This window comes from Stigmatopora argus, chromosome 15 (genome assembly GCF_051989625.1).
Source record: "Stigmatopora argus isolate UIUO_Sarg chromosome 15, RoL_Sarg_1.0, whole genome shotgun sequence".
NCBI classification, from domain to species: Eukaryota; Metazoa; Chordata; class Actinopteri; order Syngnathiformes; family Syngnathidae; genus Stigmatopora; species Stigmatopora argus.
Genome location: NC_135401.1, coordinates 1,925,842 through 1,949,378, shown reverse-complemented (window position 1 = coordinate 1,949,378; position 23,537 = coordinate 1,925,842). Strand labels below are relative to the sequence as shown.

At 43.3% G+C, this 23,537-nt stretch overlaps 2 protein-coding genes and 1 non-coding gene across 3 annotated transcripts; all 3 read right to left on the bottom strand.

The window, feature by feature from the left end:
• Positions 1-2,421: 2,421 nt before the first annotated feature.
• On the bottom strand, positions 2,422-18,948 carry znf106a (zinc finger protein 106a). Its single transcript, XM_077621357.1, has 21 exons — positions 18,846-18,948; positions 17,830-17,909; positions 17,054-17,115; positions 14,625-14,819; positions 11,459-12,859; positions 10,497-10,857; positions 10,362-10,431; positions 9,449-9,603; positions 9,276-9,336; positions 8,120-8,873; positions 7,635-7,672; positions 7,438-7,553; positions 7,231-7,365; positions 6,433-6,549; positions 6,174-6,365; positions 6,038-6,100; positions 4,599-4,718; positions 4,435-4,506; positions 4,283-4,354; positions 3,031-3,174; positions 2,422-2,943 (listed from the first exon to the last, which is right to left on the bottom strand). The coding sequence occupies exons 2-21, from the start codon at positions 17,881-17,883 to the stop codon at positions 2,890-2,892; spliced, it is 4,236 nt and encodes a 1,411-aa protein (XP_077477483.1). The 5' UTR covers positions 17,884-17,909; positions 18,846-18,948; the 3' UTR covers positions 2,422-2,889.
• Positions 18,949-19,176: 228 nt separating this feature from the next.
• On the bottom strand, positions 19,177-19,248 carry trnad-guc (transfer RNA aspartic acid (anticodon GUC)). Its single transcript has one exon. It is a non-coding gene; the product is annotated as a tRNA-Asp (tRNA).
• A 262-nt stretch (positions 19,249-19,510) lies between these two features.
• pacc1 (proton activated chloride channel 1) lies at positions 19,511-23,234 on the bottom strand. Its single transcript, XM_077621083.1, has 8 exons — positions 22,980-23,234; positions 22,325-22,415; positions 22,022-22,231; positions 21,319-21,473; positions 21,109-21,251; positions 20,298-20,439; positions 20,123-20,230; positions 19,511-20,053 (listed from the first exon to the last, which is right to left on the bottom strand). Exons 1-8 carry the CDS (start codon positions 23,007-23,009, stop codon positions 19,910-19,912), a joined length of 1,023 nt encoding a protein of 340 aa, XP_077477209.1. The 5' UTR covers positions 23,010-23,234; the 3' UTR covers positions 19,511-19,909.
• Positions 23,235-23,537: the final 303 nt, after the last annotated feature.

Genomic DNA, 23,537 nt, shown 5'->3' with positions numbered 1-23,537 from the left:
GAATCAGGGGGCGGCTTATACGAGAGAAATTGTCAAATTCAACCATTTTATGGCAATTTTAAGGGTGCGGTTTATACGCGCAGGCGGCTAATATGCGAGAAAATACGGTAGTCAAACAGGAAAATAATACTCCCACAAAACAGTGTTTAAATACACAGACAATGGTCGATGACAAATCCCAAACATCCTGGCCACACAAGGGAAGGGTCGCAGGTTTGACACCCCCGGTACAGGCCGGGAACTCACGGTGAACAAGTTTTGTCGAACTATTATTATTTTGTTTTTGTTGACATCCACGTTTCAGGTTTCCGTGAAGAGAACGTGGCCGTCAAAGTTTGGACTGCTGCTTTTTTGTCGTGATTTTTTTCTTTTATGCTATTTAAGGCTTTAGTCACATGAGTGTCATGCATTTTTCCAAGTATTTTATTCCCACCCCAAAAAATGGATACATGTAAAGTCATGCGGTTGACGTTGTTCACAAAGAGTTTGGGAGAAGTAGATCGCCGTAATGTTGCTAAATCATTAAAATCATTCATGAATTTAAATCGTGATTTAAATGCTGTGATGCTATTTGATCGTTTGAGACACATTTTAGCTTTTATACGAGATTTTGACCCTAATGAAAACTACTTTGGTTTGAACGCCTGAGTTAATTGAGTCAGTTTAGCTCCCTCCAGTGGTGGGGATGAGAAGTGCAACAAAATAGAGGGCTGAACTGAAGCTTCTTTTACGTGCGGGTTTGGACATTTAAACACTGAAAATGTATTTTTGCATATTTACATTGAATCTAACCATTATTGACAGCCATAGACGTCCAATCTTTTTTAAAAAAAAATATATTTCCCATTCAAGAATTGCTAGTTTTATTGTTTTAATTTTTAAATTCTATTTCCCATCCAAGAATTGCTAGTTTTATTTATTTATTATTATTTTTAATCAAACAAACACCAACCTGAAACAAACACCGTATTTTCCGCACTATAATGAATGGCCTATCCTAAAATTTGCTTCATATTTAAAGCGAAGTAGTAGTAGTAGGGCATTGTGTTATACATCCACTAGATAGCGCTGTGCTAATGGGAATTTCATACAATGATGAACCAAAATTGATCCATACAGAAAGCACTTTTTGAACAAATTAGTTTTTCTTGCGCCTTATAGTGCGGACAGTACGGTAGACCACCCTAAAAAAACAAAAAAAACATTTTGCAAGGTTGCACATTTCTCTTTATTATTATTATTAAATGTCTTTGATTGCACAGTTAAAAAAAAAAAATCAGGTAACATGACTGAAGACATTGAGAGAAAAAATCTGAGTTGGCGGGCCGGAGGTGAACGCCGTTTTTTTTGCTTCCTTCCGAAAACGTCAAAAAAGGTTGTTTTTTTGGTTGGTTTAAGGGATGGGCGGTATGGCATGGGAGATCAAGCGCAACATCTTCACGCCGCTCCATCAAAAACACCTCCGCTACACGTGCTACCTCGCTCTACCAAACCGCTAAAATTGATTAAATACGTCGGACGGCAGAAAAATGCCTCCCGTCCAAATGTCCGAGTCGGTCGACCCGATTGGACAGCGTTAACGTCTGGCGTTATTTCATCACAACACTTCGATTTCACGGCAGAAAAAAAAAACGACAAACGACCACACGACACTGCACCACAGCCTGTCCAATTTCCTCAAAAAACGCTGAGCAACGGCCCTGAAATGTTTTTAAAAAAAAGGAAAAGAAAAAAAAAACGCACTTTGCAATTTGGATTTATTTTCGCAAAAATAATGTTTTTTTTGTTATTGTTGTTTTTGCCAATAAAGAAATCTAGCAACCAAATAGATTACGCATTATTTTGTAGTTATTCATTTTAATTTGAGTGCTGAGAGCACAAATTGGCTGAGAAAAATACGATATTTAAAACAGGTTTCCCACTTTATTTATATTTCTTTTAGGCATATTTTTTTAATATTAATTTTCTCTACATATAAGGTGCACCGACCGAGCTATAAACTCTAGTGTCCGGGATATTTACACCCCCCAAAAACATAAACTGCAGGAGACAAAAAGTAACGTCTTATAGTCCGGATATTACAGTACATTTTTAATCAAAATTGAATACTTAAATTTTTAAAACTGGATTTTAGCTTTATCTGGTTTTGGTGGAGGAAAAAAATTCAAAAAAATCAAAATATACATTGGAAATCTAATCCATTCATTTTCCGTCCTGCATAATTATCCTCACAAGATTCACGGGGGTGCTAGAGCCTACCCCAGCCCATTTGAAATTTCATGATTAATCCATATCACCCTAATTTAAGTGTCGCCATTGTTAATTTACCAGAGTTACTAAGTAGTCTGTCTAAAATCTTGTTAAATAAATATATAATATAATAATAATAATAAACGTATTAACGCTACAACTTTTTGGGTGATTCACACGTGATTACAAAACAAAAAAACGACTCCCCCAAAAAAAAGACAAACCGCTCTGTTACGCTAACGAGAGCTGACCGATCCAGTGGTCGACTTCAAAGAAAAAAACATCTATTTTTTAAAGTAAAAAACCATCCAATCAAATGACGGGGTTGCTCGCAAAGACACGTCATAACGATAAAAACAATCCCATGCCATACGAGCCGATTCCAGAAGCACGGCATTCACGCTCTCGGCGGCGTTGACGTTTCCTCCGGAAAAAAAAAAGACGACGACTATCGTGTGTTTGGTCAGTGCAAAAAAAGACGAAAGAGCGGTCGCCGTGGGCGCCGCGCTCTTCCGGAGACGTAGAAAATTAAAAATTGGGACTCGGAGACGCTTCACGTTGGATTCCAACACGGAAGGCTAAGGCCCCCGAACTTCTGCCCAATATGGGAGACGGATGGCGGGGAGGGGGCGGGGCCAATCAAGGCTCCGCCCGGGCCTCGTCGGCGTGCCGCTGCACGTGCGCCAGGGCGGCCTGAACGGACAAGAGCGGAGCTCGGGGTTCGTTCGTTTAACGGGGAGGGGGCGGGGCTTCGTCGAGCGAGGGGCGGAGGAGGCGTACCTGCTTGGAGGCGTCGCGGGGGCAGAAAACCTGTTCGCAGTTCTTCCAGCTACATCGCGGCGTCGGCTGATTGGCCACGTGGTCGGCGAGCGCGTGCTGCTGCAGGTGCGCCGGGACGCCAAAGGCCAGCGAACAGCCGTGCCACTGAAGGGGGGACGGCGGGTGGTTTTTTTTTTGGTTGTCATCTATTGTATTTACCGCATTTTCTGGACTATAAGTTGCACACATTGTTTGACTGGGCCTGCGACTAATACACAAGTTTTCTCGCTGACCACGACAGGCTGTTACGTTGTCGTCTTTTAGGGCACATGTGTCAAAGTGGCGGCCCGGGGGCCAAATCTGGCCCGCCGCATCATTTTGTGTGGCCCGGGAAAGTCAATCATGAGTGCTGACTTTTTGTTTTAGGATCAAATTAAAATGAAGAGTATAGATGTATATTAAATTTCCTGATTTTCCCCCTTTTAAATCAATAATTGTCATTTTTTAAATCATTTTTTTCTGTGTTTTTAGTTCAAAAATCATTTTGTAAAATCTAAAAATATATTTAAAAAAAAAAAGCTAAAATAAACATTGTTTAAGATCTATAAAATACGGAATATTCAGGCCTTTTACTCCAGTTCTTTTAATCAATTTATAAAAAAAAAAATCAAAATATTATATCTAAAATGGTCCGGCCCACGTTGACGTTAAAGCGGTCCGCGAACCAACCCGAGCCTGACACCCCTGTTTTAGGGTATAGTTGTCTTTAAAAAAAGGCTTACAGATTTAGCATTATTTTTCGCCATTTTACAATTGTGACTTTAAAGTATGTCTGTTTTTGGTTTGTGATCAAATGATTTTTTTTTTTTTCCCCAAAAGTCTGACATCTTTTTTCCTCTTTGTACATTATTTGGCTTATCGAAAAATATGGTAGTAATAGTAGATCAAATGATTTTATATAGTTTTGTCGTGTTGGGACAGGATTAGCTATGAAAAATATTTTTTGTAGAGTTTGGGATCTTTCATTATTGTTTAATTTGACATTGTTTTATTCCCCCAGGTCTAAACTTTAAATCATTAAGCATTACTTTTGATTGTAATATTTACAGATGCTGGGTTATTGGCAAGGTGGCCAATTAAAAAGAATGAAATACCAATTGACGCCATATAACATTGTTTTTTTTCCTCCTCTCGACTCCATTTTGTCTCGCGTCTTTTCGATTTTTACGCCGACCCGTTTAGGGACGTCCGTAAAAATGAGTATTTCACTTACCTTGCAGCGGTAGTTCTGCATCAGGTTGAAGTCAAAAGTCTGCACGCTGCCATCGTAGCAACCGGTGTAGATCTGCCCAAATAAATCAATCATCAAATAAGACACAGTTCACCTTTTTTTGGGTTCATTCCTGCCTACGTCAACACCTTTACCTGGCTTTGGTGGACCGCCATGCTGGTCACCATGTCCGAATGGCCCGCGTAGACCTGCAGCAGTTCTCGAGACTGTAGAGGGGTCATAAATATATATTGTTTTTTTAATCGGTGGAAGGAAAATTGGAGGATTTTGCTGAGCGGATGGCGAAAATCTAGCTCACCTGGAGGTCGTAGATACGGACTTGCTTGTCCAGGCAGGCGGTCACCATCACTTTCCCAATCACCGTCACCACGGTGACGGCGTGGCTGTGGCCCTCGTAGACGTGCACCAGCTCGCCGGTCTGCACGGAAAATGTTGGGATTAACATTAATATTTGTATGGATACTACAAGACAGTTAGGGTAGCAAATAGTTCAAAGTTCTATTTTGGGTTACATAAAAAATGGTTGAGCAGCATTTATTGGGCTGTTTTGAGGTTTTTAATCTGCTCATTGAACAAATATATTTTTTTTTCATGGAGTCTAGGCTTTAAATGGTGAATACATGTACATGCCAAATGGTAATACCAGCCAGGATTGGACAGGAGCATGAAAGAGGGAAAAGTAGGCTAGTGAACTTGGCTTGTTTTGCTAAACGGCGATTAGCACATCAGCTAAGCTAACGTACTAAGCTAATTCTCGCAGTTTGTATTAGTCTTGTTTATTTATTTTTTGTTAACCTGTTTCACAATTATTTTTAGGCAATGTCTGACCAAACTATGATACTAATTCTTTTAAATTCAAGTTAAAAATTATATTTCGTGGTGGGTAAAGAGAATTTTCCGATTGCAGACCAGCGATGCGTAACGAAATTAAAGCTCAATACGGTCTCATTTTCGAATGCTTTACAAATAGTTTCCCTTTTTCCAATAATTAAAGCTTACAAAGAAATAAAAACACAAACAACAAATCAAATATTACTCACGTTTTCGTTTGGTGGACATAGCTAACATACACAAGCGCCTTCAAACAATTGATTACAACACACAGGTGTCGTTGAAAAGGAAGTGAGCACGCGACTTACCTTTCAAAATAATGGAACGTTTTGCCAACGCGTTAAAAATGCCAAACTAATTGAAAACATGGCATTGCTTTTTTAATTGAATCGTGATGCAAAGTTCAAAACGAAAACTTTCAACATTAAAAAAAATGTTAATTGCTGAAAAATACATTGCTTTTATTTTATTTTTCTAGTTTTGATACAAAACGCGCATTTAGTAGTTTGGGAAAGACTGGCATAGTAAACTATGGAAGATTTGTAATATTTAGCAGCTCTGCACTATTAAAAAAATGGTATATATATATATATATATATATATATATATATATATATATATATATATATATATATATATATATATATATATATATATATATATATATATATATATATATATATATATATATATATATATATATATATCTATATATTTATTATATTATTTATATAAATATATGTATATTATTTGATATATTATATGTTTTAAGTGTGGTCTATTTAGAGTATCTAAGTATCGGAATCTGGATCCTAAAATGGTAGTTAAGACTAGTTAAGAGGACTCCATATATTGGCTGCCATTGACGTCGATGGACGTCCAATCATTTTGAAATGGAGGACTCACGAGGATGTTGTGGGCATAGACGCACTGGTCACTGGAGCCGCTAAACACCAGGTCGTTCACAACCTGCAAGCACAAATGTGGGTTATTATTTTAATAATATTAGCAATTCAGCTAAGCTAAATTGCCGCCGACGTGCCTTCATGCACAGGACGGTCTTGGCGTGTCCCCCCAGCGTGCGCAGCAGCAGCCCGGTCTTGGCGTCCCGTACGCTGATGGTGCTGTCGTGAGAACCCGCCAGCAGGATGCGGCGGGAGCCCTCGCGCGACGAAGCCAGGCAGCTGACGGCTCGCGGGACATGGCACTCAAACGCGTCCCGCTGTTTGTTGCTCTGCGGGCCGGACGGGGGAGGACGCCTGAGTCCAAGCGCTGGCCCGGCCGGCGCCGTCGTTACTGACCGTCAGATCGAAAGTGACCACGGTGCCGTTGGCCAGACCGGCGTACAGGAAGTTCCATCGGTTGTGCAGGCACAGGACGCGATCGGCCAGGTTGAACTGCTGCTCCAATTCCTGCGTCTGAAAACAAAACATTGACACGTCACTTACGACATTTCGCAAACAGGAACGTTTGGATGTGGCCAAACTATTTGCTTGTGTGTGTTCAAACTATGTTATTTTCATGCTGAAATCTGCATGGATGCAGAATATTCTAGAATAGGTGTCAAACCTGTGGCCCGTGGGGCGGAAGTGGCCCACCAGGGGGTCGGATACGGCCCGCGGGGTTGTTCTGCCTGCCTTTTCATATGGCAAAAATGCTCTTTTTTTTTCAGCTAAACTAGATTTTTGTGTGTCGTGTGCTCAAGTGTGCACTATTGCACTTTGCTCCATTTCCTATCCGCAATCCCATTGTTTCATCGCCCCCTGCTGTCAAAAACGCGGAAATGAAAATGATGAAATTTAAAAAAAAAACATTTTTAATGGGGAAAAAAATCAACAGGAACCGACAAAAAGCATCCCATAAAGATAAATGTAAAAATAATAATAAATAAAAATACATTTAAAATAAATCAATCAATAGGAAATGATCTGAAAAGTACCCTAAAATGGAAGTGGAAAAAAAATGCTTGCTATTGACAATGATAGATGTCCAATTCACTTAAAGTGGCCTTGGATGCTCATCTTTCAGCGCCATTGATGGCACTAGACGTCCAATCCATGAATGAAAACCCAAATAGCTGTCAGTCAATCCTCACTTACCCTAAGACTGTAACAACGTATGGTCTGGTCGCTGGACCCCGTGTACAGGCGGTGTTGCAGGCAGGGGGCGGCCGAGACCAGAAGGCAGCTCACTTTGGACGCGTGTCCGGAAAAGACGGCGACGCACCTGCGACTCTGCAAAGAGCGGAAAAAAAAGTGAATGTCGGGAAATCGCAGGTGACCCATCGAGATTCTATCCGTTCCCACCAGCAGGTCGAAGGCCTTGACGGTGCGGTCGCCCGAGCAGGTGTACAGCAGCCCGTTGTGGATCTGCATGCCGTTGACCGCCTCCTGGTGGCCTTCGAAGACGCCGGTCGACGGACCTGCACAGAAAATGCGGGTTTGATTAAACCACGTTGAAAAGACGAGTGGAAAAAGTGGACAAGTTGTCAAGTCAAACTTACAGGAAGGGCTCCACGATATCCTTGGAAGTGACATTTCACTGCGGAGAAAAAGTTGCCAATTTATTTAAGTGTGCTTGATAGCGGACTTTAATTTGTTTTGACACTAAATACTTGGAATCAAACTGATTTTTTTTAATAACTCCCCCAAAAACTTTCCTTTCTGCAGGATAAGCTCACTTTAATTGGATAAATAAGCAAAAAAACCTATTAATTTCAGTACATAATTGTAATTGAGACATGGCGTCCATCTACAGTATAATTTTGGGTCATTTAGGGTACAATATTATAATTTGCTACGACCTAGATGTCCTTTTTTACTTAATATTAGCAAAAACAATAGTTAAAAAATATATATTAAATGAAATATAAATCGGCGAACTGCATCTTGTCACCTTCCTGATGCTTTACCAAAATGACCCAAATACCATACTAATGACTGATCGAATTTATGGTGGCCTGTCCCTTTAAGGCGGAGGCTTCATCACCTCTCAGACGATCTACAGACGTCCATGTCGCTGGTGGACGTGACCTCGTTGCACGCCACGGTGGGCTTGTCGCTCTCGGACCGGTCCGGGATGCTGGCTTCCGGCCGGGCGGCCATTTTGAGATCCTCGCCGCCTTCCTCCATCTCCGCGCGACGTCCCGGCGGCATCCCGGACGTGCTGACCTGAGAGCTGCCGCCGCCGCCACCGCTTCCGACACCGCTTCCGCCGCTGGCCCGCCGCTGCGTTCGCGGCCACCTGGGCTTGGCGTCCATCTCGGTGTCGCTGCTCTCCGGCGGCGGGCTCCCGTGCGCCTTTTCCAGCACCTTCCTCTTCTTCAACCTGCGCACCCGTTTGCCGCCACGGGCCTCTGAACCGTCGGCCGCACGGGGGGTCTCCGAGGGTGGGGACGGCGAGCGGTCGGCGGCCGCCGCCGGCTTCACGTCGGGGAGGAATTCGTCCCGGAAGGTGGCCTGAACGGATTTCTCCGTGAAGGTGGCGTCTTCCATTTTGAGCGTGGGCTCGGGGAGGGTGAATTTCTCTCCCGGTTCCGACTCGCAGGCGATATGCACGGGAGAGAGGGGCTCCTCCTTGACGGTGGCGGAGAACGCGGGTGGCGGCGGGGTGCTGGGTGCGGGTGCGGGGTTACTCTGGACGGAAGGCGGCGGATTGGAGGCGGAGTCTTCTGCTTCCGCGCCGTCGGTCGGCTCTTGTTTCGGTCCTATCGGGGGAATTTCGGCCACGTTGGGGTTGCCGGCTTGAACAACACGCAAAGAAAAAATGTCATATTAGGACAAATTTAATGGCAATTTTTCCACAAAACTTTCAGTTTCAAAATAAGAGCATTTGGACAATTTAACAAGAGTTTCGACTTGACGTGTTAGCAAGTTTTTTAGGCTATACTTAACCCAAAAACTGTTATTGTTACGATAACAGATGCATTTTTTTCTCAATTGTATCATTATTTTACAATTATTACTTTTAACCATGGCTAAACAAAAAAAATATTTTTATCATATTTTTTAAAGGCATTTTTTTGTTTGAAGTTAGAGCAATATTTCTTGTCATTTGTGCTAATATGTTTAAGTGCTACAATAAATGTGCGCTCAGATTAAATGATATATATGTATATTTATTAATAAGGGTCATCATTTCATACCTTGCATTCCTTTTAATAGAGAAATCCGTTTTTCTCGCAGAGAGCTCAATTCGGTGGTAATCTGAAAAACAAACCAAATTGAACACAATAAAACTTGTACGAATTCTCGGAAGAAATTCTGTTTTCTAAAAGACATCGCCGAGGAATTCTGTCTTTTGCCAGTGCGTGCGTACCTGCTGTTTGACCACCATGACTCGTTGTACTTCCACGTACGCGGCGTCCAGCGCCGCCTGCGCTTGGACCAGGTTGACGTCCGCGGCCTGCAGCGAGCGGCTAAGCTCCTCCTCTCGAAGCGAGACGGCCAAAAGTTGGTCAATGTGTACGCGGTCTGTCGAACCAGCGATAATCAAACACTTAGGCACATTTGTACTGCGTCATTATTACGGTTAATGAATTGCAATGAAGTACAATTGAGGCTCAAACTTTTTTTTTTTCTGATTGTATTAATTGAGTGCTCCCTAGACCAAGGGTGCCAGACTCGGCTTGGTTCGCGGGCCGCATTCAACTCGATTTTATGTGGGCCGGACCATTTTAGATATAATATTTAGATTTTTTAAATATAAATGGATTAAAAGAACTGGATTAAAAGCCCTGAATATTCAGGTTTTTATAGATTTAAAACAATGTTTATTTGAGCTTATTTTTAAATATATTTTTAGATTTTACAAAATGATTTTTGAACTAAAACACAGAAAAAATGGATTAAAAAATGACAATTATTGATTTAAAAGGGGGAAAATTGGGAAATTTAATATACATCTATACTCTTCATTTTAATTTAATTCTAAAACAGAAAGTCGGCACTCATGATTTACTTTCTCGGGCCACACAAAATGATGCGGCGGGCCAGATTTGGCCCCGGGCCGCCACTTTGACACAGGTAGTTAAATGCAGTTAAACAAGCAATATTTTGGGGTCAATTTCAATGCCAAACCAACATATTTCAGCAACACGCTTAATTATTGAACTTATTCATGACCTATTTATTTATGTCTAAAAAAAAATATTTTTCTGTGTCTGTATTCTCACCCTCTTGCTACAATGAAATTTCCCGAATACGGGATGAATAAAGTTATTTAATCTAACCTGTTTTCGATTTGGTCTTTCTTCTTTTGACATCTTGTTCCACACTTGAAGAATCCAGGCTCAAAACATCCTACCAGATGGAATACAATAATTTTTTTCACAATTCATATCCCCATAAGCGCACAACGAACTTACCCCTGGCGTCCTTCGTCGTTTCGCCGTTCCCTGCCCGTCCACCTGCTCTTCTTCGGCTCCGTTCCCCCCGAACGTCCGTGGCGTTTGGATCTTCTCCCGCATCAGCTGGTCCGCTCGCTTTTGAGCCTCCTCCACGGCGAGGTCCGACATCCGCCGTCCGGCGCTCTCCCGGGCCACCGAGGCTCTCCGCGGCGAGGCCTCGGTGGGCGGGGCCAGGCTGCTCTCCGAGAGAGAGCGTTTGCGGGATGAAGCCGCCGGAGTGGCGCTCTCGATCAGCGACTCCCACGGGAAGTTCTCCAGCGTGGCCAAGTCGTTCTCCTCCTGACTGTGGTCCTCGTTTGACACCATTTCGATACCGAACCTGCGGGAAATCAACAGGTTGACTGTGAAAGTTGAAACGCAAAATGGCGAGGGATTAATGCATGTACCGAATTGAATCATTTCAATTTTTGGACCAAAACAGATGTTTGTGAGCTATGTGATCAATTACCTATCCACAATCCCATTGGTTCATTCGCTCCCGCAGCCAATGAGTGAATAATGAACCCTAAAATGCTCCTAAACCAAAAGGAAATCATCTGGAAGTGGCCAAAAATCAGCAGGAAAGGACTAAAGTCCCTCAAAATCAATAGAAAATGATCCAAAATTGATCAGAAGTGACCTAAAATCGCAAGTTATTGATCCAAAATGAAGTCAATGACTGCTATTGACAATGATAGTAAATATTTAATTGACTTAAGCTGGCTGTGGGTGCCCTTTCTTCATTAGCTCCTCCCACTCATAGTGGATTGGACGTCTAGCACCGACAATAGCGGCAAGTAAGTGAACTTTTTGGGCCAAAAATAAACTTGACATGGAGCAAACTAATTTTAGAGGAATAATTTTGACGTGTTTTAGCTTGAGTGTTGTGATTTTTAAAGCGCCTCTTATTGGTCAACGACGGCCAATGAGTGGGATTTTACCTGGGCATTCCTTTCCCCTTGTCCTGCTTCTTGCGCACCTCCTGGTACACCTGGTCCCAGTTTACTTTCCGCCGCGATCCGGCGGAGCTGATGAGTTGGCGCACCGTGGGTTTGATCCCGGAGTCCTTTTCGCCGTCGCTGCGTCTCAACTCGCTCAGGTTGCGGATGCGTCTGGCGTGGTGGAGGTTTGGTTCGTGGCCGCCCGTCTTGCTGCCGATACGCTTGGTCAGGTCGCGCTTCAGGACGGGAGGCAGGTCCAGTTCGGCTACGTTGGGGCAGCCCTTGTCCGACCTGGGGGGCTCGCCCTCCGAGCCGCGGTCTTTGGCGTCCGTCGTGTCCTTGACGCGTTCGTGGGGTTTGGGGGCGGCGCGCTTGAATTTCTTGGAGGTAGACGTGCTGACGTGGAGGGACTGAAGGGAATCGATGCTCTCCGCGGAGGAGGCGGTCAGCTTTTCTCGGGCCCGATCGCCCGATTTGGTTTTGGGGGCGTTGCGGTGACGGCCGTTCTCCGTCGTCGGGACGCTCGCCCGGTCGTTGCGGGGTTCCGCTTGCGGTGGGGTCGCCGGTCGGGAGAAGTCCGAAGAGCTCCTCCTTCCCGAGGACTTCTTGGAGCTTCGTGGAAGCTTAGGAGTTGTTTGCGGAGGCGGGGCTACAATCGGAGGGGTCTTCGTTCCCCGGTTGTGGGGCTGGGGATGTAGTTCTTCGTGGCTTTTGGACGGGATGTCGTTTTTGTGTTGATTTCTAAGCGCCTTCTTCGTTCCCTGCTCAGTGGAGGTGGGCGCTTCTGCCGCCTTTTCCTGCTTTCCGGGTTCTTTGGGGGTTTTCTCCGTCAACTTTGAGCGAGAACCCGTTTTGCCGTCGAGGGACGGACACGACCGGGAGGTCTCGGCGAGTTTCGGGTTCCGCTTGGACGCAGGCGTCCCCTCGCTCGGGGTTTTCGGGTTGTGGTTGCTCACGGGGGTGGCGAAAAGCCGCGGTGGCGGCGGGTACCTTTGAAAAGACCCTTGATCGGGTCGGTTATTTAGCGAGAACTGGGAGAGGTTGTTCCGTCCGTAGAAACCGTAGTTGCTGCCTTGGTTGCTCAGCCACGGCATACGACCGGGATTGCTTTCGTGCGACCCCCGCCTCTGCAGGTTAGGGGGAGCCTGAGCGTGCCAAGAGGCGCTCTTGTTGTTCCAGGGGGCGCCGTTGGGGCCATTGGGACCGTTGGGGATTTGCTCCTGGCTCCTATTCCAAGAGTAATATTGAGAGTTCCACGAGCGGCCGTTGGAGAAAGGCAGCCCACCTTGCTCCAGCTGCTTGCGTTCGTTAGCTTCCTTTATTCTCTGAAGGATGCTCCGTTTCTTGGTTTCCTCGGCCTCTTTGGCCAGCTTGGCGGCGGTCGCCGCCTCTTTTTCTTTGCTGTAAGTCAAAAGCAGATGATGAGTCAATTGGGTGAAAATATAAGGCCATTTTGACAAATATGGCTAGCATTAGTTGCTATCGTTTGGTCACAGACGTTACGTTTGGGAGTCAATGCACTTTGACTTTAGTGAGTGCTCACATTTGGCTCACATTGAAACTATCCTAAAATTAATTGTGTGAATTGACTTTCTGTCAAACAAAATAAAAAATAATTTTATTTTTTTTAGTTTTTAGCATATTTGTCAATATTTTTATAGCACTCGAAGTAGTTTGATTCACTGGCAATATTCAGTGTAACATTGAATGGATTATTAAAGGTCTATTGCAAGGGTGTCACACTCAGGTTGGTTCGCTTTAACATCAACTTGATTTCACGTGGGCCGGACCATTTTAGATATAATATTTAGATTTTTTTTTTTAAATAAAAAAGCCCTGAATATTCTGTTTTTTATAGATCTAAAACAATGTTTATTTTATTTTTTTTTATATATATTTAGATTTTACAAAATGATTTTTGAACTAAAAACACAGAAAAAATGGATTAAAAAATCACAATGATTGATTTAAAAGGGGGAAAATCAGGGAATTTAATATACATCTATACTCTTCATTTGAATTTGATCCTAAAACAGAAAGTCGGCACTCATCATTTACTTTCCCGGGATACACAAAAAATGATGCGGCGGGCCAGATTTGGCCCCCGGGCCGCCACTTTGACACATGTGGTCTATTGTTTAAAAAAATCGAGGACCAGCAAATATCGAGATCAAGGGCCGGCTTTTTACACATTTTTAACGCATTTTATTTACCTAAACATCTGCAATGTGAAAGCCACAAATGGATATACAGTATGAAGGACAGGGCGATAAATTGACTAACAGTTGGACAGAAAGTTAGCTTGAACGAGGGTTTAAAAAAAGATCAGCCTGGCAATAAATCCCGCCCTCCTGTTATTGGCAGCAGATGTGAAATTGGAGCTTGGCCCTAATTGGACTGAGGCAGAGGCTAAGAGAAGCCTGTGATTGCTCACGATAAGAATGTGACGATAGATAGCATGATAACGGCTTTTCAATCACAATGATTGAACCTATCAAGATTAGTAATTAAATCAGTGTAGAGATAATGATTCTCTCTCTATTTTTAAACTCATTTAGAGCCTCAAATTTGAATAAAATTGACATTATGCAAGAAAAAACTCAATTCTAAGACTGAATGGACCAATTAATTAACATTTACTAAATAGTTTTTCCTTTGTTTTGCTTTACAACCTGTACAATGCATAGTGAGAACTCCGCCCCTAGTGGTTGGCCCAGGAAGTGAAATCAGGAGTCTTTTCCAATGTAAATTTGCCAAATTTAGCATGTTTATAACAATACTTTTTTTATGGATGAAAGAAGTATCTATTAATAAATTTTACATCTGTCAGGTCCATTTTACATCATTGGAAAGACAAATTTACCTTATTATCGGATTCATGATAACTATATTATTTATGTATATATGATACAAAATCATGGGGATACATTATAGTCATTCACAAAAATTAATTTCAACTCTAAACCTGGTGACCCAGAAAATAAACCCCAAATCAAATAAATCCAATCTGAAAAAATAAAATCCAGACTCGTATAACCAGTCTCTTTTTTGCTGGGAAAATTAGTAAATAAAAAAACCAGGCAAATGCTAGCAATCCAAATGTGGGTCCAGTTTTTCCACCCTGTCGCTAAAAATAAAATGGAGAATAGATCCCATTTGGTCTTACCGTAACTTCTCTTTCCTTTTGTGGATGAGCTCCACCACGTTGTGGTCAAAATAGTCCTGGTGGCGACTGTCGCCGCGAGGCGCGTTCTTCTCCTTCTCCACGTTCTGCTTGTGCGCGGGGCTGGAAATGTGTCCGGCGTATTCCGTCAGGCTCACCAGCGACACCCGGCACACCCGGCAGTCGTGGCCGCAGTCCCTGCGCGGGAGAAGAGGCGAAAACGGACGCTCAATACTCGCTTCGGGCATCCCGGCGGCGCTAAGTCCGGCTAAATCCGGCGACGTCTAGGAAGAGGAGAGTTCTCGACAATCCCTAATTTTCTTCACTTAACAGCAAATTCTCTAGTGGTTGCAGATCAGGAGGTGGCTAACTTGAAATTTCACGTTAAAAAAAAAACAATTATCTTCCTGATCTGTGAAATTTGGAGGTTTCCTAACGGCCCATTTGCGGCAGAAGCGGGCTGGAGCCGGCGCGCTAACGGAGCTTGCCGGCTACGGAGCGCTGGGCTTAGCGTTCGCTCATGATGGCGTCCCCTGCACTCTGAGAGCTAGCTTGGCGTGGTCTGTTTTCGGCAGTACCCGAGCCGCCTCCCTTTCCGACCCTCCTCCCGCCGACGTCGCCTGCAATCAATCCTCGAGTGGGCAGCTGCCTCTGATTCCTAACCTCCCCCAAATGTGTCACCTTGTCTCCCAACATATTTGGTCGCTCTTTTCTCACCCTTTGAGCACGAGATTCCCAAACTGTTTTACTCTCGTGCCCGATAGAACTAGGTCATGACCCACTTTTTATAAAGGATAATAAAAAATAAAAAATATTGTTCCATCCATTTTTGGAACCGTTTATCCTCACAAAGGTCGCGGGGGGTGCTGGAGCCTATCCTAGGCAACTATGGGGGAAACCCTGAATGGGAGGCCAACCAATCGTAGGGCACGAGGAGACAAACAACCAATCACACTCATACCTAAGTTCAATTTAGCATCCAATTAGCCTAGCATGCATGTTTTGGGGATGTGGAAGGAAACCAGAGTACCCGGAGAAAACCAACGCAAGCCTGGGGAGAATATGCAAACTCCACATAGTTAGGACTGACCTGGGATTAAACCCTCGACCTCAGGACTGTGAGGCCGACATGCTAACCACTCACGCACCGGACTGCCCAATAGTAACTACTAAATTGTCAATCCCAAAGCTATATTTAGCATCCAATTAGCCTCCCGTGCATGTTTTGGGGACGCGGGAGGAAACTGGAGTACCCGGAGAAAACCCACCCTCAATCGGTGGCCAGCCAATTGCGGGGCACGAGGAGACAAACAACCAATCACACTCATACCTAGGTTCAATTTAGCATCCAATTAGCCTAGCATGCTAACGTGCCAACCACTCAGGCGCCGGGCTGCCCAATAGTAACTACTGAGTTGTCAATCCCAAAGCTATATTTAGCATCCAATTAGCCGCCCATACATGTTTTGGAGACGCGGGAGGAAATCGGAATACCCGGAGAAAACCCACCTTCAATCGGTGGCCAGCCATTTCCGGGGCACAAGGAGACAAACAACCAATCACACTCATACCTAGATACAATTTAGGATGCAATTAGCCTAGCATGCATGTTTTGGGGAGGCCGGAGGAAACCAGAATACCCGGAGAAAACCCACCCTCGCAGGGCACGAGGAGACACAAAAAAAACAATCACACTCATGGCCAGGGACAATTTAGCATTCAATTAGCCTAGCATGCTTGTACTTTCCTGTGCATTTTTTTGTTTACAGGCTAAAGTTCTGTCAAATCAATTGTTGTTGTTGTTGTTCTTGTGGACGCTAACTTTGTATCCCTACTCCTCTGTCATTTGTGGACGGATTTTCCTCAAACTTGTTAGCTATGTAACAGGGGGGCGGTTTCTATCAATCCTAGGCGCTAGATTTAAAAAATATATATACATCAGGGGCGACCAATTGCTCGGTCTCCATTCCCGGAGGCAGAAATTTGTGAATTTATCATGCCTGTAAGCTCCAAATTAAGCCCGTTGACAGCCTTCGGCCTGTTAGTGTGCTGTAGCACACTCTACTAACCTACTGTACTACCAGTCTTGTCCGTAGAGGATCGTGACTCACCATTAAAGAATGACCGCTCTTTCATGCCCTTTGGTCCTATCACTTTTATCAGCTTAGAAGGTTAAAAATATTCAACACTGACCCCTAGCATACTCCTTTAAAAGTCACGAGCCAGACAGCTGCCTCTTTTCGGGCATCCGGCAGGCTAGCGTCTAAATATACGTGTCACACTTGGAACAGCTGAAGCCGCCCCCCATTTTTTTTTTCCAGCCCCGACCAGCACGTGCCGGTGCGTTCATGTGTTTCACACTGACCCACATAATATTAAGCCTAAACGACTGAAATGGAGGGGACAGCTGTGCGGGTTTCCGATGGACTTACCGCCCTTTGAGTTTCTCAAGTTCGCGGTGGTGCAGCATGCTTCTCATGTGCTCGTCCATCTCCTGTGTATCGACAAAAAAAATGAGTAGATGGTCAGTTTGATCAATTCTGAGATTAAAGGCAAAAAGTATTTTTAAAGGGACATTCCTGGTTATTTAATCGGTTTAAAGTTCCATTAAAAAGGAAGTAAACACCACAAAGTGTTCAAAAATCACGTTTGGGAACAACGTTGCACCCACATGCAGGAAATGATGTCAAAATAAAATTGTTATATATTTCAAATATATCCAGCACTATAAGAAACACCTTCAATGAATGGCCTATCTTAAAATTTGTTTCATATTTAAGGTGCACCAGATTATAAAATGAAGCAGTAGTAGTAGGGTAGTAGTGTTGTGTTATACATCCACTAGATGGAGCTGTAGTAGTAGTAAAAGTAGTAGTTGTGTTATATATCAACTAGATTAGGGGTGCTCAATACATCGATCCCTAAAGTACTATTGGTAGCTCGTATGACAGTGAGATTTGATCGAGTTAAAAATAAAAATTATATTGGACCTGAGCTGGGAAACAGCGCCCTCGCGTGTCCAATCATGATTACTACCTGCCTACACTATTTTGGGTCCTGCCACATGAGGAATATCATCAGCATATACTTAACTACTGGAGCTTTATCAGGGGTTCGGAAATAAAAATGGTAGATCACGCAATGTTGGCTCGTTGAAAAGTAGATCTTTGAGCAAAAAGGTTTGAGCACCCCTGAACTAGCAATTGACCTGCTTGGAGGCGTGGACCGTCTCGCAGAGGATGCACTTCCTGTCTCTCGTCATCTTGACTGCGGTAAATGTGTCCGTATCTGAAAACACAGGGAGAAGAAAAAAACATTTACAGCTTGACAGTACTTCAAATGATAAGTTTTTCATGTTACAATGTTGTCAAAGTCACTGCATTTTGCCCTGGTCACGTCAATGGGCCACATAATAGTTTGCATCTTCTTCTATCAGTGCGTATCTATTTGAAATCTTGGAAAAATGTATAAAGGGCCATCTATGGTTCTATTAGCCTCTTTTTTATTTAAAATAATAAAATAATTATAAATGGCAGCCCGTCAGATGAGTGGTCAAGCATGTTGGCCTCACAGTTTTAGGGTCGAGGGTTCGATCCCAGGTGGGTCCTCACTGTGTGGAGTTTGCATGCTCTCCCTAGGCCTGTGTGGGTTATCTCCAGGTTTTCCGGTTAACTCCCACATTCCAAAAACATGCATGCTAGGCTAATTGACGCTAAATAATCCCTAGCAACTAGTATGATTGGTTGTTTGTCTCCTTGTGCCCTGTGATTGGCTGACCACCAAATCAGGATGTCCCCGAAGTCAGCTGGGATAAACTACAGATCACCCCGCGACCTTTCCGAGGATAAACGATACAGAAAATAAATGAATGCATATTTAAATGACTTCTATTTTTGTCAGGGTGCCCACGTCATAGCGAATACGTAGTTTTTTTCCATTTGTTTGGGTTAGCCGACCTCATGGTCAACTTGTGTTTTTGTTATTAAACAATGGCCAAGTGCTAGCCGAGTACACCCCGAGTGGGCATCTATCTTATAACACAATAAAACTTACATTGTAATAATAATATTTGAAATAAAAGTGAGCACAATGGACTGGAAGGAAGCTAGCATAGTAGCCACGGCAACGAAGGTAACGACTGAGTTTCGTGAAGGCAACCCAAAACATGGAGCTTTGTTGAAAAGTCTTGTTCATTTTATAGGTAAAATGGGGTTCATTTTCTACCTTTATGAATTAAGTAAGTGTCCGGAGTTCCATATTTTGTCCCGCGTAGAAGGCAGTGATAACAACATTCTCCACCAGCCAAAAGGAAAAGAGAGACCCCCGCGTCGCACGACAACGGAAGTGACGTAAAAGTACGTCGACGCACAATTGGAAAAAAAGTCGCTCGTCGCCTGAATGCCTTTATTGTCATATATAATAAGTACAATGAGATATAAAGCTTCACCGTGAAGTGCAAAAACACATATTTAATAAATAGCGAGTCAACAACATTAATAAGTGGTCATATAAGTACTACTATAGTCTGGTACAAGAATAACAGAAAAAAATAAATCTCCCCGTCGGGGAATCGAACCCCGGTCTTCCGCGTGACAGGCGGAGATACTGTCCACTATACTAACGAGGAATGGTGATACCAGAGTTCGTATATTTCGAAACTTAAAACATTCTAAAAGAACTAAAGCGTATAAAGTAAACAGTTAAGTCTTTTTTTTGTCATTTTTGTGTGAAAATGTGTACAAACCTAGAAAATATGAAAGATTGGAATATGAGCCAATGTACGATGACTTTGTTGGGCTGTGATTTGAATCACATAAAGAAATGTGGACATTAAAACGTATAAAGCACCCCAAAAGTAAAAAATAATGAAGTCTGAACTCATAAAAAGATATTTTACATACATATAATTTTAATCCAATCACACAAATCCTCAACACTGCAAAACACAATAAAACAAAGGTGAAGTGTTCCGTGTTAGTCCTATAAAGCTGACAATTGTTGCTAAAAGTATGTCGGAGAACATCCAAATTATAAATAAGTACATATATAAAAACAACAATTACCATTATAACATATTTAAACATTCATTTCAACATAACACATGTAGTAAGATCTCTGAAAAACAAACAGCACATGAAAATATTTAAGTGTCTCGTACTACAATGTTTGCGTAACAAAATGTTTTGACCCTGAAAATAACGCAAAGACTTCAAAAGGTCTTTTGAAAGGTTAAAAGGACCTCAAAAATGGATCCGACACCCCCAGTTTAGTCAGTTGATGGCGCCCAATCAGCGCGCTTTGGTCCGCAAATGGCGCTTTCGCATTCTGATGATCCACTGGACGGTCAGTTTGGCAAAATTGCCCGCCTTGAAGAAGGCCATGAAGACGCCGCAGAGAATGGCGGCGGACGACCATGGGTTCGCCGTCACGATCTGTTTCAGTGTCAAAAGAAAGCCACACTTGTTAACTGTGGGCAAAGCAGACCAAAATGGCGGACATACCAGTTGGATTTCTTGTATGAAAGGGTCCCGCCACTCAAAGACGACGAAGAAGAGCTGATTGCTCCTCTCCGGTTCGGGCCTCTTGTCGTTGAATTTGACCACGGTGGACTGAAACACAAAAGCGGCGGCGTTGGGGGGAGATCCAAACTTTTGGAAGGAATGCGGTCGCTCTTACCTCTTGGCGAAACTCCACCGATTGGTCGCTTTTCCCCGACGTCCTCACCAAGGACATCTTGACCCACGTGCGGAAGCCGCCGGAGAAGGTCCACGTGGAGTAGTTCCTCTCGCAGTCCCTCATGAACTTGGATTCATTTAAACTGAGGAAATTCATCGACTATCAGATTAATCGCCAACTATTCGCCAACTAATAGACCAATAGATTCATCGCCACTTAATCGACCATTAGATTAATCGACAACTATTCAGATATTAGATTAATCACCAAATGATCACCCGTTAAATTAATCGTCACCTAATCGACCATTATCTTAATCAAAAACTAATCGACCATGAGATTAGTTGCCACTTAATCGACCATTAGATTAATTGACAAGCAATAGACCATTAGATTAATCGCGAACTAATCGCTCATTATATTAATCGCCAACTATTCGGCCATTAGATTAATCAACAACCAATCGACCATGAGATTAATTGCCACCTAATCAACCATTAGATTAATTGACAAGCAATCGACCATTAGATTAATCGCCAACTATTCGGCCATTCGATTAATCGCCAACTGGTCGAGCGTTAGATTAATCGCCGCCTAATCGACCATGAGATTAATCGCCAACTAATCACCCCATTAGAATAATCGACAACCAATGGACCATTAGATGAATCACCCCTTAATCGACCATGAGATTAATCGCCAACTAAAAATGTTGTCGACCTAAAAATTCTATTTTTGGAGCCTCTCAATATGAAATTTTCTTTTTTAAAATTCAAAAATAATAGACAGAGCGATCCGATTGGATGCTAACCTTTGCTCCAGCTGGCTGAAATTGGCGAAGGGCATATAAGTGATGGCGCTGAAGTCTTCTTCCGTTTCATTTTGACTGAACTGCATAAAAATCACCTCTTTGTTGCGGACGTCCGACGGCCCTTGCACCACCAGCGCCGTTTTCTGCGTGGCGAGAGAGACGCTCAAAAAATCTTGCCCCGGACGAGACGACGGCCATTTTAGCGCCCACCTGCGTCCCGTTGGTGAAAGGCCCTTGATAAGTCACCTCCTTGAGGACGCAGTCGCCCCCTTGAGGCTCTCCGGGGTGCACCAGGGGCGGGATGTCGTTGTGGAAGTGGTGGCGACAGCTCAGGAGTCGGGCGTTTCCCGGGTACAGAGCGATACCTGCCGGGCGATAAATGTCCAATCATAATCCCCCGAGCTTGCGTGGTTTTTCTCCGGGTACTCCGCTTCCCTCCCACATCCCAAAAACATGCATGCTAGGCTAATTGTATGCTAAATCGTCCCTGGCCATGATTGTGAATGCTTATTTGCATCATTGTGCTCTGCGATTGGCTGGCCACCCAATCAGGTGCCCCCATGCCTATTGCCCGGGATAGGCTCCAGCACCCCCGTGAGGATAAGTGGTACAGAAAATGAATTTTGGACCTTTTCTGCAATTTCCACTCATGAATTCAAGTGCAAAAATTCCATCTTTCATCTCCTCCTATTTGTGCTGTACAAAGAATATTAATATGAATATTTTGTTGGTCGCTTACCAGTCTCAAGGACTGGCCTGAATTCATAACAGTTAAGTAGTGGCAGTAGAAAAATATTTTTTTAATAAGATAAAGGCTCACAAAATCTGAAAATTCTCTTTACCCACTACTGTTTTTTGACGTTTGTCAGCTCTGCTTTATTTTAACAGAAAAAAATGCAATTTTCATACTCACCAGGCGGCGGGAAGGCGTCCACCTCCTTGTAGGTGACGGACATGACGGGGTGATTGACCTTCTCCAGGAAGTCGGAGATGGTCTGGTAGGCCAGGAAGGCGGCCACGGCCGTCAGCAGCAGGTAGACGAAGATGAGCACCACCGTGAAAACGTTCTTCAAGCACGTCTTGCTTAAGCGCATGGATGGCGTGCTGCCGCGATTGTCTTCCCCTGAAAAGCAAAACACACGCTGTGACTTGAAATGGGATTGAGAAATAGAAATCAACAGAGGCCAGAAGTACGAGGGACAACAAGAAGTTCTACCCAGTGGAACGCTCTCGTTCCGTTCCTCGCCGTCGTCTTGGAAAAAGTCCGGTGACCGCATTTCTTCGTTGTGGACATCGTCATCGTTGAACTGTGGTGTCAAAACAATACATGGCAAAATGCTTATTTTGATTTTGAATCCCAACTAAAATGGGTTGCACATCTAATGCCGTCAATGAAAGCCAAACATAACCGTTCCGTTTAAATTAAATGCACGTTTATCGTTGAAAATAGTTCAGTGATTAAAATACTGCAGAAAAAAAGAAAAATATATGGGCTGTGTATTTATTTCTAATTGATCTCATATATAATTGGTAATATTTAAAAAAAAATTGAAGCCCAAAAAGTCACACTATAACGAGTAAGAGGTCTTAAACTTAAACTTTTTCAGCGTCAATGACGGCTATAGACGTCCAATTCATTGGAAATAAGACAATTTCAACACATTTTTTAAATAGAACGTATACTTCAAAAAGCCTAGTCAGCTCGTTCATTCAGGAAGCCTTTTTTCCTGCGCTTGCATGTGGATCACATGATATCAAACGTGCAGGAAACATTCCCAGACTCACAACTGACGGGCAACAAAACGTTCAAGTCGGCCTATTTTAAGTATTTCAGAGACAATATGAATTATTATTATTATTAAAAAACGTACCTCTCTGTAAGTACTGTCCTTTCCGAGCATCCCGTCAACTACGCTCGAATGAGCACTTGAGGCGAGTGCCGCCAGACAACCTCAACTTTCAGTCAGCATTTTAAAGCAAAACTCCCACGAGAGCTGTTTCGCGTGGTTCTAAATAATAAATTGAGGTTTTAAAAACGATAAAAGACCGTTCGGAGACAGTTAGAGAGCAAAACAACTAAAAAGACTTGAGTTCCCGGATGTCCGCTTGTCTCGTTGAGCATTGCCGCGCGGATACTTCACGGGCACTACTAAAAAAAACAAAATTGAAATACAGTATACTACTACGAGTGGGCTGTTTTTGCTATTTCCCCAGGGGCAGAGAGAATGTGGGTAGTTTTTGGGCGTGAAGAGGACCCGGGTGAGTGACGGGATTCTCTGAAAAGCACTTCTGACGATGAAAAGAGCTTTTTAAATCTTTTTAGTCAGGTGGTATAAAAATTTCCCACACCACGTAAAGAGGGCTCGCTATCACCTTTAGTAATAGTAATTAGAATCACAAAATCTAGGCTAAACATTAAAAACTGTTAT